Source organism: Guillardia theta, assembly GCF_000315625.1.
Source record: "Guillardia theta CCMP2712 unplaced genomic scaffold GUITHscaffold_111, whole genome shotgun sequence".
NCBI classification, from domain to species: domain Eukaryota; class Cryptophyceae; order Pyrenomonadales; family Geminigeraceae; genus Guillardia; species Guillardia theta.
The window spans coordinates 87,659-99,322 of record NW_005434563.1 but is presented as its reverse complement, the minus strand read 5'-3'; the positions used below and the strand labels follow the sequence as shown (position 1 = coordinate 99,322).

Sequence of the window (11,664 nt, the reverse complement as noted above, 5' to 3'; positions counted from 1 at the left end):
AGCTGATGCGCAAGCCGTGCTGCTCCGACCGGCAACCATTTGGCGGCTTATTCGTCTCTGAGGCAAGCTCACCTCGGGCTGTCCCCCGCCGGGGCCCGTTTTTTGCGCGACTACCAGCGTGCCGGGTCGGGCTGCCACAACCTTGAGTGGAATGATCGGATTTTTAACTTAACTTTGAGGATAGAGTAGGTACTAATAACACGGTAGTCATTGGTAGGGGGGCTAGCCGTTTGACGACGGTTGAATGATTGTCCGCTCATTTTTCTTCTATCAAAGGCTTGATATCAAAGGCTTGATAATCATGTGGTAGACCCTTATAGAAAATTCAGACCCTTTCATCCCTACCCTTTCAGGGCCCCCTAGCTGGCGTTCCTCCCGCCAACTTCTGTTGTGTCAGCTGTACCTGCTGAATCGATCGCCTGCGGAAATCTTCCGATACACTACCCTCCCCATCAAGTACCCCTCTGACAAGCTCGTAGCACCCACCGATTATTCCCCATGGGGCATTGTAAAACACTTTTAAACATTTACAAGTTTGTCTACCCCCTACCACCTACACATGTTTGTACACCTCCTTGTTACAGACATCGTGAAGAAGTCTCAGTATTTCCTTAGCTGCATTTGAACGTTTTTCTATGTATAACCACCCTGGTCGACTTTGCAACCTCGATGAGGACCAGAACCCCCCATTCTAGGAAAACATTAGCCCCGCCCCCGTCTACGTACCCGTGGATGAAAAGTTCTTCTAAATTTAGATATCCGTGAGGCCGTGTATTCGAAACGTTGTTATTTAATATTTATTGTATAAATGGATAGTTGCAAGGGACCAACTGACCATGGTACCGGTGTAGCACCATCAGTACCCCCCTCTTTCATAGAAATTTGTTGATCGGCAAGGATGATAGGGTACTAGTACCCCACCCTTTACTCTCACACCCTTGCTGATTCTGGCACTTGATAATGGACACCTGTTTTGAATACCCCTACCCCGTCCTTTGGAGCAATCTTGGAAAATGTTTCTATGTTCCAACCATAACCTAGTATGTGGTCAAAATCATCTATTCGAGTTCAATACCATAGCGATATGATCTCCTGTTACACAGTGAAATACCTCCACCCCCAACTATCTACACCTATCACCAACGATGTGTTACGATGAGCTCGTGACAGGCTACCCGTGATACATACTACCCCCTTTTGACTTCTGCATCGTACCCCTACACCCCTGTAAACCAAAGGACAGCACCCGAACAGGGACCCCCTCCCCTTAAAATGGCACCACCCCCAATTTAATGGAGTTCCTTGCCCTATCCGCCCCCATGTTTCCTCTACCTTGCCATCGAACATACACCTCCTGCCGTCGTCCTGCTCTCACTCCCACTGCTGCCGCCGCTACTGCCGCCGCTGCCGTCTCATCCTCCTCCCCGTTCCCCTCCTCGCTCTCCTTATGGGAACTCTTCTTTCACCAGTTTCATTCTCGCTGTGTTGTTTGTTTAGTCCCGCGTAATGCTCAACGCCTCGAGCGTAGTTTGTACCCACTGTCTTACGCTATACTTCTAATGATTCCTTCACACCTTAGCTTGCCCTTGAGGGATCGTTTCTCCATCATTGTGCATCCCTGCTTGTAGACACGCTCTTGTTCTGATGATATGTCGACACAGGAAAATGCTTGGCGAGTGGTTTTCAAGCAAGCTGCCAGAGTGTCTGCAAGGACAAATGGTGGGAGAAGAGAGCAAAGTTCATGTTGCAAGAATGGCAGTGCTTCACTTGCTCGCTACAGTAACAGGTGAATTCTCATTGTATGCAGATTCGCAGATATTGACATTTGTGTCTTTTTGTTGCTCCTCTTCCTTCTCTCCTCTATCCTCTCCTTCCATGCCCCTTCTTTGCGTCGTTGCAGTGCTACCGAGCTGGGTCCCCATAGTAATGATGATATCATACTCACTCTGTCATGGCTTGGATCAACTTGTCGACACGTTCTTTCTCTCGATGTTGGTTGGCTTCTATCTCAGATGCGTCATGGTTGCGTCTGTGTTGATCCATGAGAGCGCCCACGTGCTCGCCGCATGGGTGCTAGGCTGCAAGGTCAGCAGCCGGCAAGGATCTCTCTTTCACGTGCCCTTGACGAGCTGGTTGGTTTGCCTTGCGCCGTTTGCAAGATGGCCGAAGGAGGCAGAAGAGCCGCATGTCAAGGTACAGGCAAGCCCCTGCGAGCAAAAGAGGAAGATGATCGAGCTGGCGGGGTTGCTGGCGTCCTGCTCCCTCGCCTCGGTCGCTGCTGTCTCATACCAGAGCGGGGAGCTGCTGGGAACTCTGAACGTTGCGGGAACCATGGCGATAGCAACAGGGGCGCTCGCATCAGACTGGCTGCACCTTGGGGTCAAGGGATGGGACAGCTTTCACTGCGGGAACTTTGGGATGCTCATTATAGAGGCCGCACAGAAGAGTGTTGTTGACTTCTCCCGGACTCTCCGAGCCATGGCTGGGGCTACCGCTGCTCGTGGAGGGCAGGCCGGAGGACTGGTTACGGTACTCAGCAACGGGACGGGGCATCGGACTCGGTACGTCCCGAGCAAGCGAGCAGATCTAGCGAGCGGCCTCCTGTTTCGCTTCCGCCTTGGGTTCGTTGTGAACGCCATCTACGGTTTCTTCGCCTCCCTCTTTCGCGCCTTCTTCTGCTGCTTCTATCTTTGCAGAAACAGGATCATGAAGAGCAGCCAATACAAGAAGGCGGTCTGCAGGATGTTCCTTGGGCACACGCGCTTTGCTACCTCCAGTGCTCCTCGACTCAACGAGAGTCACCCCCACAGGTTCAGCGGCCCGCAGACCGTTCGCGTATGGCGAGTGGGGGGTCAAGGGTGGGAAGCGACAGACGAGAACTACGAGGTGTACGTGACGCACAACGGGGACTTTGACTATTGGGAGCTGTTTGACAGCCTGCGGACGCAGAAGGACCTTGGGCGGTGGCTGCAGAACGTGTTGAATATGCACAAGACCATAGCTTCATGTGACAGCGTCAAGGTAGCAGGGATGATGGAGCTGCTGAGGACGCAGGGGATATGGAAACACTCCATCCGGCTGGCGTACCAGACGAGCGTGCAGCCATCCTTCCAGCACACGCTCAACGGGGAGATGCTCCTGGAGGAGAGCTTGCTGAATCAGATCACTGCCATAGCTGAGAATATCTTCCAGCAGCACGTGACAGGCGTTCCTGCCTCTTCCGTGCTCCAGGACAGCAGGCAGGTAAAAGACCTGATTGCCGTGCTGGCCAAGGCCTGGTATGATATCGGGGGAGAGCTGCGCAATCGCTGCGGCACCTGCGAGCTCCTAGCGCAGCACTCAATATGCTACTTCCTGGAGAACGACATCTTCACTGCCCTTGACAAGTTCCTCTCTTGCGCCCACGGATCGTTCGGCATCACCGCATGCTGTACGCTCGACCCCAACGTCGTCGCCATCGCCTCCCGCGGGCAGGCCATGAGCGTCTCGTTCAACGAGGACCTCGGAGTTGTGCTCTGGGGCTCAGAGGCTTCGGCTCAGATGGTCCCGATCGGCCTCGTGTCGGGAGGAGGAAGAGGAGGAGGAGGGAGAGACATAGAAAGTCAGGGCGGCCAGTCAAACATGGTCCCCAAGTGTACGCATCGCCACGACTTGGACGAAGATGGAGGGGAAGTGATCGAGATCGCTATCTGCACCAACACTCAGGACAGGATGGCGCAGGAGGCAGCCTGGTGTGCCTCAGGAAGGATGCAGGTGCAGTTTGGAGAGTCGTCTCCCAACTTTGGGCGGTTCTCCCCTTTCTCCATGCAGAATAACCTCTTCCTTCGTGTGCATCGGCAGAAGGAGCAAGGATTCATGCCCAAGGAGAAGTTCATCGCGCCTGAGACCCTCCTCTCCCTGGTCGGAGTCGGAGGAGATGGCCCGTCGCTGAGCAGGGACGCAAGTCAGGCCAAGGACAAGGTAGCTGCGGACCTTGCCGACATCCCACCCATCCTCAGCTTCCTGAGGAAGGAGTTTAGCGAGCAGAATGGCAAGAACCGCACTACGTCCCGCCACTTCTTCAAGATGATCCGCCAGAAGGTCCTCGACAAGGAGCAGTGCAAAGGCGACGATGCCAAGAGGCTGATGATCGATGTGCTCGTCACAGGAGCAGAGGCCTCCCTGTGGCTCGGTGAGCAGTTCGCCTCCGACCTCCAGTCGCTCTTCCCGACCCTCCGCGTCATCCCCATGTCCTCCAACAAGATCATCGGAGTACTCTCCAACACCCGCGGGGAGGCTCCCATGTCAGGTTTTGCCTTCTGCTCTACCACCATGTCGCTCAAGGAGACTATCGTCGTGTCTATCTCGCACTCTGGTCAGACTTTCCCTACCCTACACGCCACCCATGCTCTTCGCAAAGTCTGCGGCGACCGAGTCTTCGTGCTCACGGGCTCCGTGGACTCCAAGATGTCGGCGGCTGTAGGACAGCACGCCTACATCGGCGCTCCATGGACAGGGAGGGTGTGGACGACGTACGCGGGATGGAGGCCTTCGGAAGCGCTGACAGTGTCTACTGTAGCAGCGCATCACGTGCTAACCGAGCTGCTGCTGTACCTGGCAGAGCATGTGGTTTGCGACGAGGACGTCCAGTTCATCAAAGCGGCGGGGAATCGATTCAGAAAGGAGGACGTGAAGGACCTCTACCGGCTGAACAGAGATTGCTGCGTGAAGGCGATACCAAACATCCTTGGCTGCGACCTCAATGGCGGCAAGATGCCTTCTGCTACCCACGAGAAACTCGTTCGCAAGGTAAATTCATTTAATCCTCTCTTCTTCCTGTTCTCCCCTCCTTGTCCTCCTTTTTTGCTCCCTCTACCTGCATTCCTTGCTCTCGTTCTTTCTTCCAGTGTTCGCCTTCTCCATCTCTCTCCTCAACTCTCTCCTCACTCTCCTCACGTCCTGCTCCAGGGACGCTTCTGGGCCTTGCACGTGCTGGAGGGGCCGTACTCCTGGTGTCTTAGCGCCATGTACATCTTCGGGACGGTGGTCTCGGGCTACCCTATCTTCACCGGCATCATGCGAGGGGTGACCCATGACACGGGGCCTGAGTGGCTCAAGTACCTCCTCCTCGCCTTCGACTCGCTCCTCTACAGCTTCCTTCCTCTCTTCTTCTCGATGATCCTCCGCCTTCTCCAGGGGAGGGAGCAGTTTGCGAGGCTGGGCAAGAGGACTCTGGTCATCGGGGACGTCCCCTACGTGCATCAGCTGCTGGAAAGCTACGTCTCCAAGCTCTTCTCCCTCAGCTACTCAATCGCCTCCATCGACGTCCATGGAGCCAACGCCGTCGATCACCTTGTCCATCGCTTCACGCACCGGGTGGCTCGTGGGGTCCTGCTGGCAGTGGGGCGTCCAGACGGAAGGCTGTTCTCGCAGACCAAGGCAGAGAGCTGGGTGATGATGGCGATGCAGCAGGCGAAGGCGATTGTTCACCTCCTCTCACCTCCCGAGATCATCACCGTCGGGCACAACCCGTTCCGCAACACCATGCTCGGAGACGGCAACATTACCCTCGAGACTCTCCGGCCCCACTTCCTCTGCGAGTCGCTGGCAGGGGTGGACGAGAACGAGCCCATGTCGAGGATGGCAACGATCAAGGAGCTCAACAAGAACATGCTGTCAGCTCAGACGAGCTACGCCGATCACTTCGACAACAAGAGCTTCGCCCAGGGAGAGAATCTTGAGCCCATCGGCTCCTCCTACCTCCAGGTGATTGCTGTCGACTCTCCTCCTCCTCCTTCCTGACCCCCTTGCAGGAGATGGCTCCCAATGACATCAACAGGCTCAGGAGCAAGTTCCAGTCCCTCACCGAGTGGGCGGCGGCAGAGGCCGACATCGGAGTTCACAAGACGTCTGACGCAAGCGCCCCAGTCTTCTATAGCAATGACAACAGCAAGCACGACAGAAGCAGGCACGACAAGAGCAGGCACAGTGACCTGAGCTCGAGGAGGAACGACGCCGAGTCGCTCTCCTCCCATGGCCGAGTGGCGCACGTTGGCGCCAACCTGGTTCATTCGGACCAGCACCATGGGGGCGTGCTGGACAAGACCATTGGGCGGATCTTCAAGCGCGGACAGGGAGGAGACGAGTCCTCACACAACCTCGCCGAGGCTGCAGGGCCGACGGTCTTCGACCGAGCGCTTGACAAGGCGAGCGGGCAGCTGCTAGATTTGCTGGGCAAGACGAACCTTGTAGAGATCATGTACGAGAACAGGTTCGCGTCGCTCGAGAGGTACGTCGCTTTCCTCGTCTTCTTCCATGCCATGGCCAAGCGCGTCGCCTCCTTCCCCCTTCTGCCCTTCGACATCTCAAGGTCTCAGAGCCAGCTGAGGATCGCGACGACCGCTGCTCCCATCAGTGCGGCTGAGGTCGAACGCGAGTGGGCGACCGACAAGTCTGCCTCTCTCCTCGACGTTCAAATCACTTCCAGCGACATGTCTCGGCATGGAGCCTCCGCCAAGCCCGTCGACTACTGGTAGACGCGGCTGACTCGCTTCCATGCTCCCTTCTCCTCGTGCGTTAGTGCTCCCCTGCTTGCTTGTGTTGATTGTTTTCTGCGAATAAAGTTCCCGAACTTCGCAGCTCCTCCGTCATGTCCTGTACAGAAACTTGTTTCAGCTTCCCTGGCTTGCAGACCCCGTGCAGGAGGTTGCGTAGGAAAAAGTCTGCGTCCTCCTCCTCAGGAAGGCTCTTGGGGAACGGGCAGTTGCATCCTCGCCGCCTGCTCCCAAGTCAAGTCGCCACTGACGGCTCCTCCTCCTTACACGTAGATCTCCACGTCCTCCTCCGACTTGACCGGGTCAAGAAGACGCATCCTGCTACTGCAGGACGAGCAGTAAGAGAGGCGTTGGAGAGGGAGAGGGAGGAGGAGGAGCAGCACCAGCACCAGCACCAGCAATGGGGTAAGGAGTTGCAGCAGCAATGGGGTAAGGAGCACCAGCACCAGCACCAGCACCAGCACCAGCACCAGCACCAGCACCAGCACCAGCACCAGCACCAGCACCAGCACCAGCACCAGCACCAGCACCAGCACCAGCACCAGCACCAGCACCAGCACCAGCACCAGCACCAGCACCAGCACCAGCACCAGCAGCAGGGGGCGGGTACCTGAACTCTTCGATCGACATTCGACGGCTGCTGGCGTCAGAGATGGACTCTACCATGCCTCTCAGCTCTTCCATGTGCTGCTCGCGCTCCTGAATGGTCTGAAGGAAAGCAACTCAGCCCCTACGAGTCGAGGGGCTCTACCCCGCACCTGAGATCGAAACTCCTCCGCAAACTCGTTCTGCGAGAAGTTGGAGTCGTCCTGGAACAGGTTGCCATAGGCAAACGTCTTCTCCTCCCCATACGCCAGATCGAGGGCCCTGGAGGCGCGTCAGACTCGACAGAGAGGAGGAGCGGAAGACCTTTTGAGCTGGAGCATCTGATCGTATGACTTGTGGAAGAAGTTCTGAATGGCAATGAGGAACTTTTCCTTGCTCGCCATCCCCGTCTTCACGCCTGCAGGCGGGTCATGAGACGACTTGAAGTCTCTTCGTACCATCATGATCGTCATGATCAACAACGTGTGCAAGGTGAATGCAAGAGTCAATCTGCTTACGCTGCAGGGTTGTCACCAGAACCTACATCACAGACAACAGACACACCTCGTCCAAGTAAACATCCTCTGCAAGATCTCCCAGAAGGATCTTGAGGAAGAGCGCACAATCTGAGAAGTTTAAGTGAGAAAGCGCACAACAACACTGGCATCACCCGTGTCATGCGAGTTGAACTGTAGACATACTATGAGGTTGTAGCACCACCTTGACAGCAGGTGAGATTTTGGCAAGAAACTCCTCAACTAATTACTCTGCTGCTTTCTGCGACTTGCCAAGAAATTTCTCCCTGCGTCAATCCCGTGAGTCAAACTTGTCGGGCACGTCAGAACAGCACAAGGCCCTCACATGGAGTAGTTGTGGAGGTAGTTCTCCAGAGACGCTCTGTCCTTAGCCTGCTTGCGCTCCTCGGACTTGATCTTCGACTGCCATATGTCCCTGAAAGCACGTCAGCTCCCTCAACGCTCAAGCCATCCCCTGCCTGATCGCCTTCTCAGCATCTCGTTTTCTCATCCGCATGTTTCTCACTTGTCCGTTGTACCTGCGCGCACTGAGACGAGCAGGGCAGAACAAGCTCGCACCTGAGGAAGATCGGGACTTCCGGGCTGTCCCCCAAGCACTCAATGAACTTGTCGTTTATCTCCAACTGGACACCAGAGTCAAGACAGTCACATTCGACATCGCCGCTCTTCCTTGAAGCCATGCGTCAGCTTGGCAGAGTCCTGTCGGATGAGCTCGAGCGACGGGTCCCTCGCGAACTTCTTCTCGAGGATCTTGAGGTATCCCTTGATCACCTTGTCCACCGCCTGCCAGAACTTCAGAGTCAAACCTGACATGCTCGTCTGTCCCACAGCTGATGAAGAGTCGGACTGAGGCTGCACCCCACAGTCCAGGAGCACTTGCTTCGCCATCCCTGCACGCGCCGTCAGCTGACCTCTCCTCCAACACGGGCCCTCGCCTGCTCGCTTCCACTCGGGACGAGGAGTGAGGTGGTGGGGAATCTCCTGGGGGGCCGAGGAGCCCTGAGATGCTCTTATCTTGTCCAGCTCCATCTCGTAGTCCTGCAGGAAACTGTCACCGAATGTGATGCTGCACCCAGCAGCAGCTGACCTCCTTCATCTTTTGCAGGTCGGCTTTGGGAACCTTGACACCGGTCAGCCCGCAAGGTCAGCTCGGGAGACTTCACCATGGTTTGAATGGAGTCGAACAATCTTTCTTTCTCGTTCTCCAGCTGCTTCGACTCATCTTGCAGGTTGAGATGTTCGTCTTTCAGGCGCAAGAAGGCTCCTTTCCTGTCATGAGAGTGACGAACAAGCTCAGCACAAGCTCAGCACTGACAGCTCCGTGGACTCTTTCATGAGCTGATCGTACTTCTGGCAATGAGCTTCAAGCTCGTACTCCAACGTGTGCATCTGCAACTGTCTGGCCTGCACCAGAGCACGCGTGAGCCATGGAGGAGGTGGACAGCCAGCTGGGACCTGCAGCTCTGCCTCCAGCTTCTCCTTCTCCTTGACCAGGTTTTCCAGCACAAACTGGTTGTCAAGGGAGGACGAAGCGCCTCCTTCAGAGCTCCCTGTCCTCCCCTCAACCATCGTCAGCCTGAAAGTCCGTCGTCAGTCTAGTCCCTCCCGCCCCGGCCGAGCAGACCTTTGCGGGTGCGACCCTGATCCTTGAGAAACGTCCTCGACATCGAGTTTCGACATTGAGAGCGAGATGGCGGGCGCCGCCTTTGGGTTCTGCTTGTGGACCGAGGACAGGCTGAAGTGCGAGAGCTTCTTTGTGAGCGAGCTCCTCTCTTCGAACAAGTCCTGGTTGTCTGCCTACAAAGGACTTCATCCTTCCAACAACACTGATGACAAAATCATCGCACCCTCAGCTTGTTACAGAGCTCGAGGTAAGTGATCGTCGTCGCCTCGGTCTGTTCGCTGTCGTCCGAGCCCTGGCAGGAGCATCAAACACTCCAATACGCGACGTCACGTGTGTACGAACAGGAGCAAAGATAGCCTCCTTCACGTGCTTGTGGATGATTACAAGAATGTTCTGAAGCGGGCCGGGCTTTTCGGCGATCCTATGAAGGAAATCTTGAGGCAGGCAAGGCATGTCATGTGGGATATTCGCACACTAGAGGAGCTACCCAAACACTTGATAGCTCGGGAAACTATATTCCACGTGGAATGCTCCCCGGTGTCTCTCAGGTCAAGCTCGTGGTACTCCGACTCCAGCTCGATAGCGAGCGAGTTGAAGTTGAATGCTGACCTAGGGCACGTCTCAGACCCCCTGCCCTCCCCTGCTCTTGTTTGCTCTACTTGCGCTGGACTCCATGCTGCAACGGAGGTGATTTGTTGAAGACTGCAAAGAAGCCTCCGTCCTGCTTGTTGCCATCAACATCGCTACTATCTCTTCGTCGTCAACTACCGTCAGTGGCGGCAGGATGTTGCTGTGCTGCATGCTGGACTTGCGATGCTTCCAGGGCGAGTCCGAGCTCCGAGCTGGACTCTTCCACTTCTCACTGACGCTGGGGAGAGAGTCAGAGCTGCGAGAAAGGCAGGTCAGAGCTGCCCAAGGAGCTGGAGTGAAGGCAACCTGTCCTCGGAGAAGGAGCTGTTCGGCCACACATGATTGCTCCTCTTCACAGATGACTTGGGCATGCCCGGCGGATTAACAAGATACAGACAAACTAGCAGCACAGGGAAGGAGCCTCGGACTAGAACTCATGTACGCTGCGGGCTAGAGCAACTTGGAGTAGGCTCGTCTCAGCCACTGCCATCATGCAGGAGGGTCAGGCTGACGGCGACTCGTTCGCTTCCTTTAGTTGCCAGCCGAAGTTGTCTCACCCTTGGCTTCGTCCTCTGAGGCTCCTCCAGCTTCGCGTAGTCGTGGACGGTCCGCTCATCTCTGCGGGACTACAGCCGCGCAACTGCATAACTGCAATCCGACCCCGGGCGGAGCCTAGTGCCTGGGCGGGCTCAGTGCCCCCCGCCGGTACCGTACCGCAGTACCCGGCGGGCCCAGTGGTGCCAGCCTCGGGCCATACTTTCACTTTACTCAAAGTTAAGTTAAAGATCAGTACTGAGAACACGCGGCCCGGGGGCGCCGCCGCGCCGGCTGCTGCGCGGCGCGGCGCACTGCGGCAATCCGACCGAAACTGTGACTCAGTGAGCCGCTGCGGCCAGCCCACGAGCACAAGTTTGTTAGCCTGTGACTTGTGCAGATATCACGTGACATCGACCTTAGCCTAGTAGCCCAGGCTGGCAAGTTTCGGCAACAAGATGCTAGGATGTCACGGTGACTGCGGGCCTTCCAGACCGTGTCACAGATCGGACTATCTGACTGGCACGCCGCCGACCATCATCGGCGGTAGTACGGAGTACGGTCAGTGACTCAGGGCACGGGCCGATGCCCCGTCGGAGTCTGAGTCGCCGGAGCCCCGGGCCCCCCCCCGGGCCGGCCCGGACCGCTGAGTGACCGTACCGCAGCCCCGCCCCGGGTCCGGGCCGGGCGGCCCCGGCCGCCGGGGGCCCCCGTCCGATCCGACACCGTGGGTCACTGGGCCGATCATGATACTATGATACCGTACGGTAGTCACTGAGTACGGTCCGAGTCACTGTCACTACTCAGGGTCGGGCAAGCCAGAGTCACCGTGCCGTCGTGGCCGCAGCGGCCAGTGCCCCCCCCCCTCAGTCCCCCGGCGGGCCCCTGGCCCCCCGCCCGGCGGCGCCGGGCGGCACTGCACTGAGCCTGTGCCAGTGTTGAAACCGTACACGGGCCGGGCCCGGGCCCCCCTCAGTAGACGACCGGGTACGGTATCGGCGACCGTAGGCTTTTTTTTGGGCGTCGGAACCGTATCAAGCCCTGACTACCCCCTCACGGAAATTTTCGAACGGACCCCCCCGAGGGGTCCCAAATGTTCCGTGAGAACTGACTCAGCCAATGAGCAGCCACTACTGATTCATCCGGCGGATGGTTGACGGACCGTCGGACCCTACGCGTTTCAGGTTAACACCTGACTCGAGAAATCTCTCTTCTCCAAGGC

The 11,664-nt window shown here is 56.9% G+C and overlaps 2 protein-coding genes across 2 annotated transcripts; one reads left to right on the top strand and one right to left on the bottom strand.

Annotated features, from left to right (window-relative positions):
- The first annotated feature begins 2,721 nt into the window (after positions 1 to 2,721).
- On the top strand, positions 2,722 to 8,266 carry GUITHDRAFT_155261 (hypothetical protein). The gene is made up of 13 exons (XM_005823274.1): positions 2,722 to 4,788; positions 4,948 to 5,742; positions 5,790 to 6,757; positions 6,801 to 6,857; positions 7,144 to 7,241; positions 7,292 to 7,400; positions 7,443 to 7,536; positions 7,577 to 7,637; positions 7,683 to 7,744; positions 7,789 to 7,838; positions 7,885 to 7,920; positions 7,980 to 8,069; positions 8,113 to 8,266. Exons 1-3 carry the CDS (start codon positions 2,743 to 2,745, stop codon positions 6,513 to 6,515), a joined length of 3,567 nt encoding a protein of 1,188 aa, XP_005823331.1. The 5' UTR covers positions 2,722 to 2,742; the 3' UTR covers positions 6,516 to 6,757; positions 6,801 to 6,857; positions 7,144 to 7,241; positions 7,292 to 7,400; positions 7,443 to 7,536; positions 7,577 to 7,637; positions 7,683 to 7,744; positions 7,789 to 7,838; positions 7,885 to 7,920; positions 7,980 to 8,069; positions 8,113 to 8,266.
- A 1,544-nt stretch (positions 8,267 to 9,810) lies between these two features.
- GUITHDRAFT_155260 (hypothetical protein) lies at positions 9,811 to 10,560 on the bottom strand. The gene is made up of 3 exons (XM_005823273.1): positions 10,215 to 10,560; positions 10,047 to 10,164; positions 9,811 to 9,999 (listed from the first exon to the last, which is right to left on the bottom strand). Exons 1-3 carry the CDS (start codon positions 10,277 to 10,279, stop codon positions 9,934 to 9,936), a joined length of 249 nt encoding a protein of 82 aa, XP_005823330.1. The 5' UTR covers positions 10,280 to 10,560; the 3' UTR covers positions 9,811 to 9,933.
- Between the last annotated feature and the right edge of the window lie 1,104 nt (positions 10,561 to 11,664).

Coding starts and splice junctions, on each gene's coding strand:
- GUITHDRAFT_155261 (XM_005823274.1), top strand. CDS start 2,743: ATGTTCCTTGGGCACACGCGCTTTGCTACCTCCAGTGCTCCTCGACTC. Junction 4,789..4,947: donor ACGAGAAACTCGTTCGCAAG/GTAAATTCATTT, acceptor GTCCTGCTCCAG/GGACGCTTCTGGGCCTTGCA. Junction 5,743..5,789: donor CCATCGGCTCCTCCTACCTC/CAGGTGATTGCT, acceptor CTGACCCCCTTG/CAGGAGATGGCTCCCAATGA.
- GUITHDRAFT_155260 (XM_005823273.1), bottom strand. CDS start 10,279: ATGCCCAAGTCATCTGTGAAGAGGAGCAATCATGTGTGGCCGAACAGC. Junction 10,165..10,214: donor AGCTCCTTCTCCGAGGACAG/GTTGCCTTCACT, acceptor CCTTTCTCGCAG/CTCTGACTCTCTCCCCAGCG. Junction 10,000..10,046: donor ACATCCTGCCGCCACTGACG/GTAGTTGACGAC, acceptor GGCAACAAGCAG/GACGGAGGCTTCTTTGCAGT.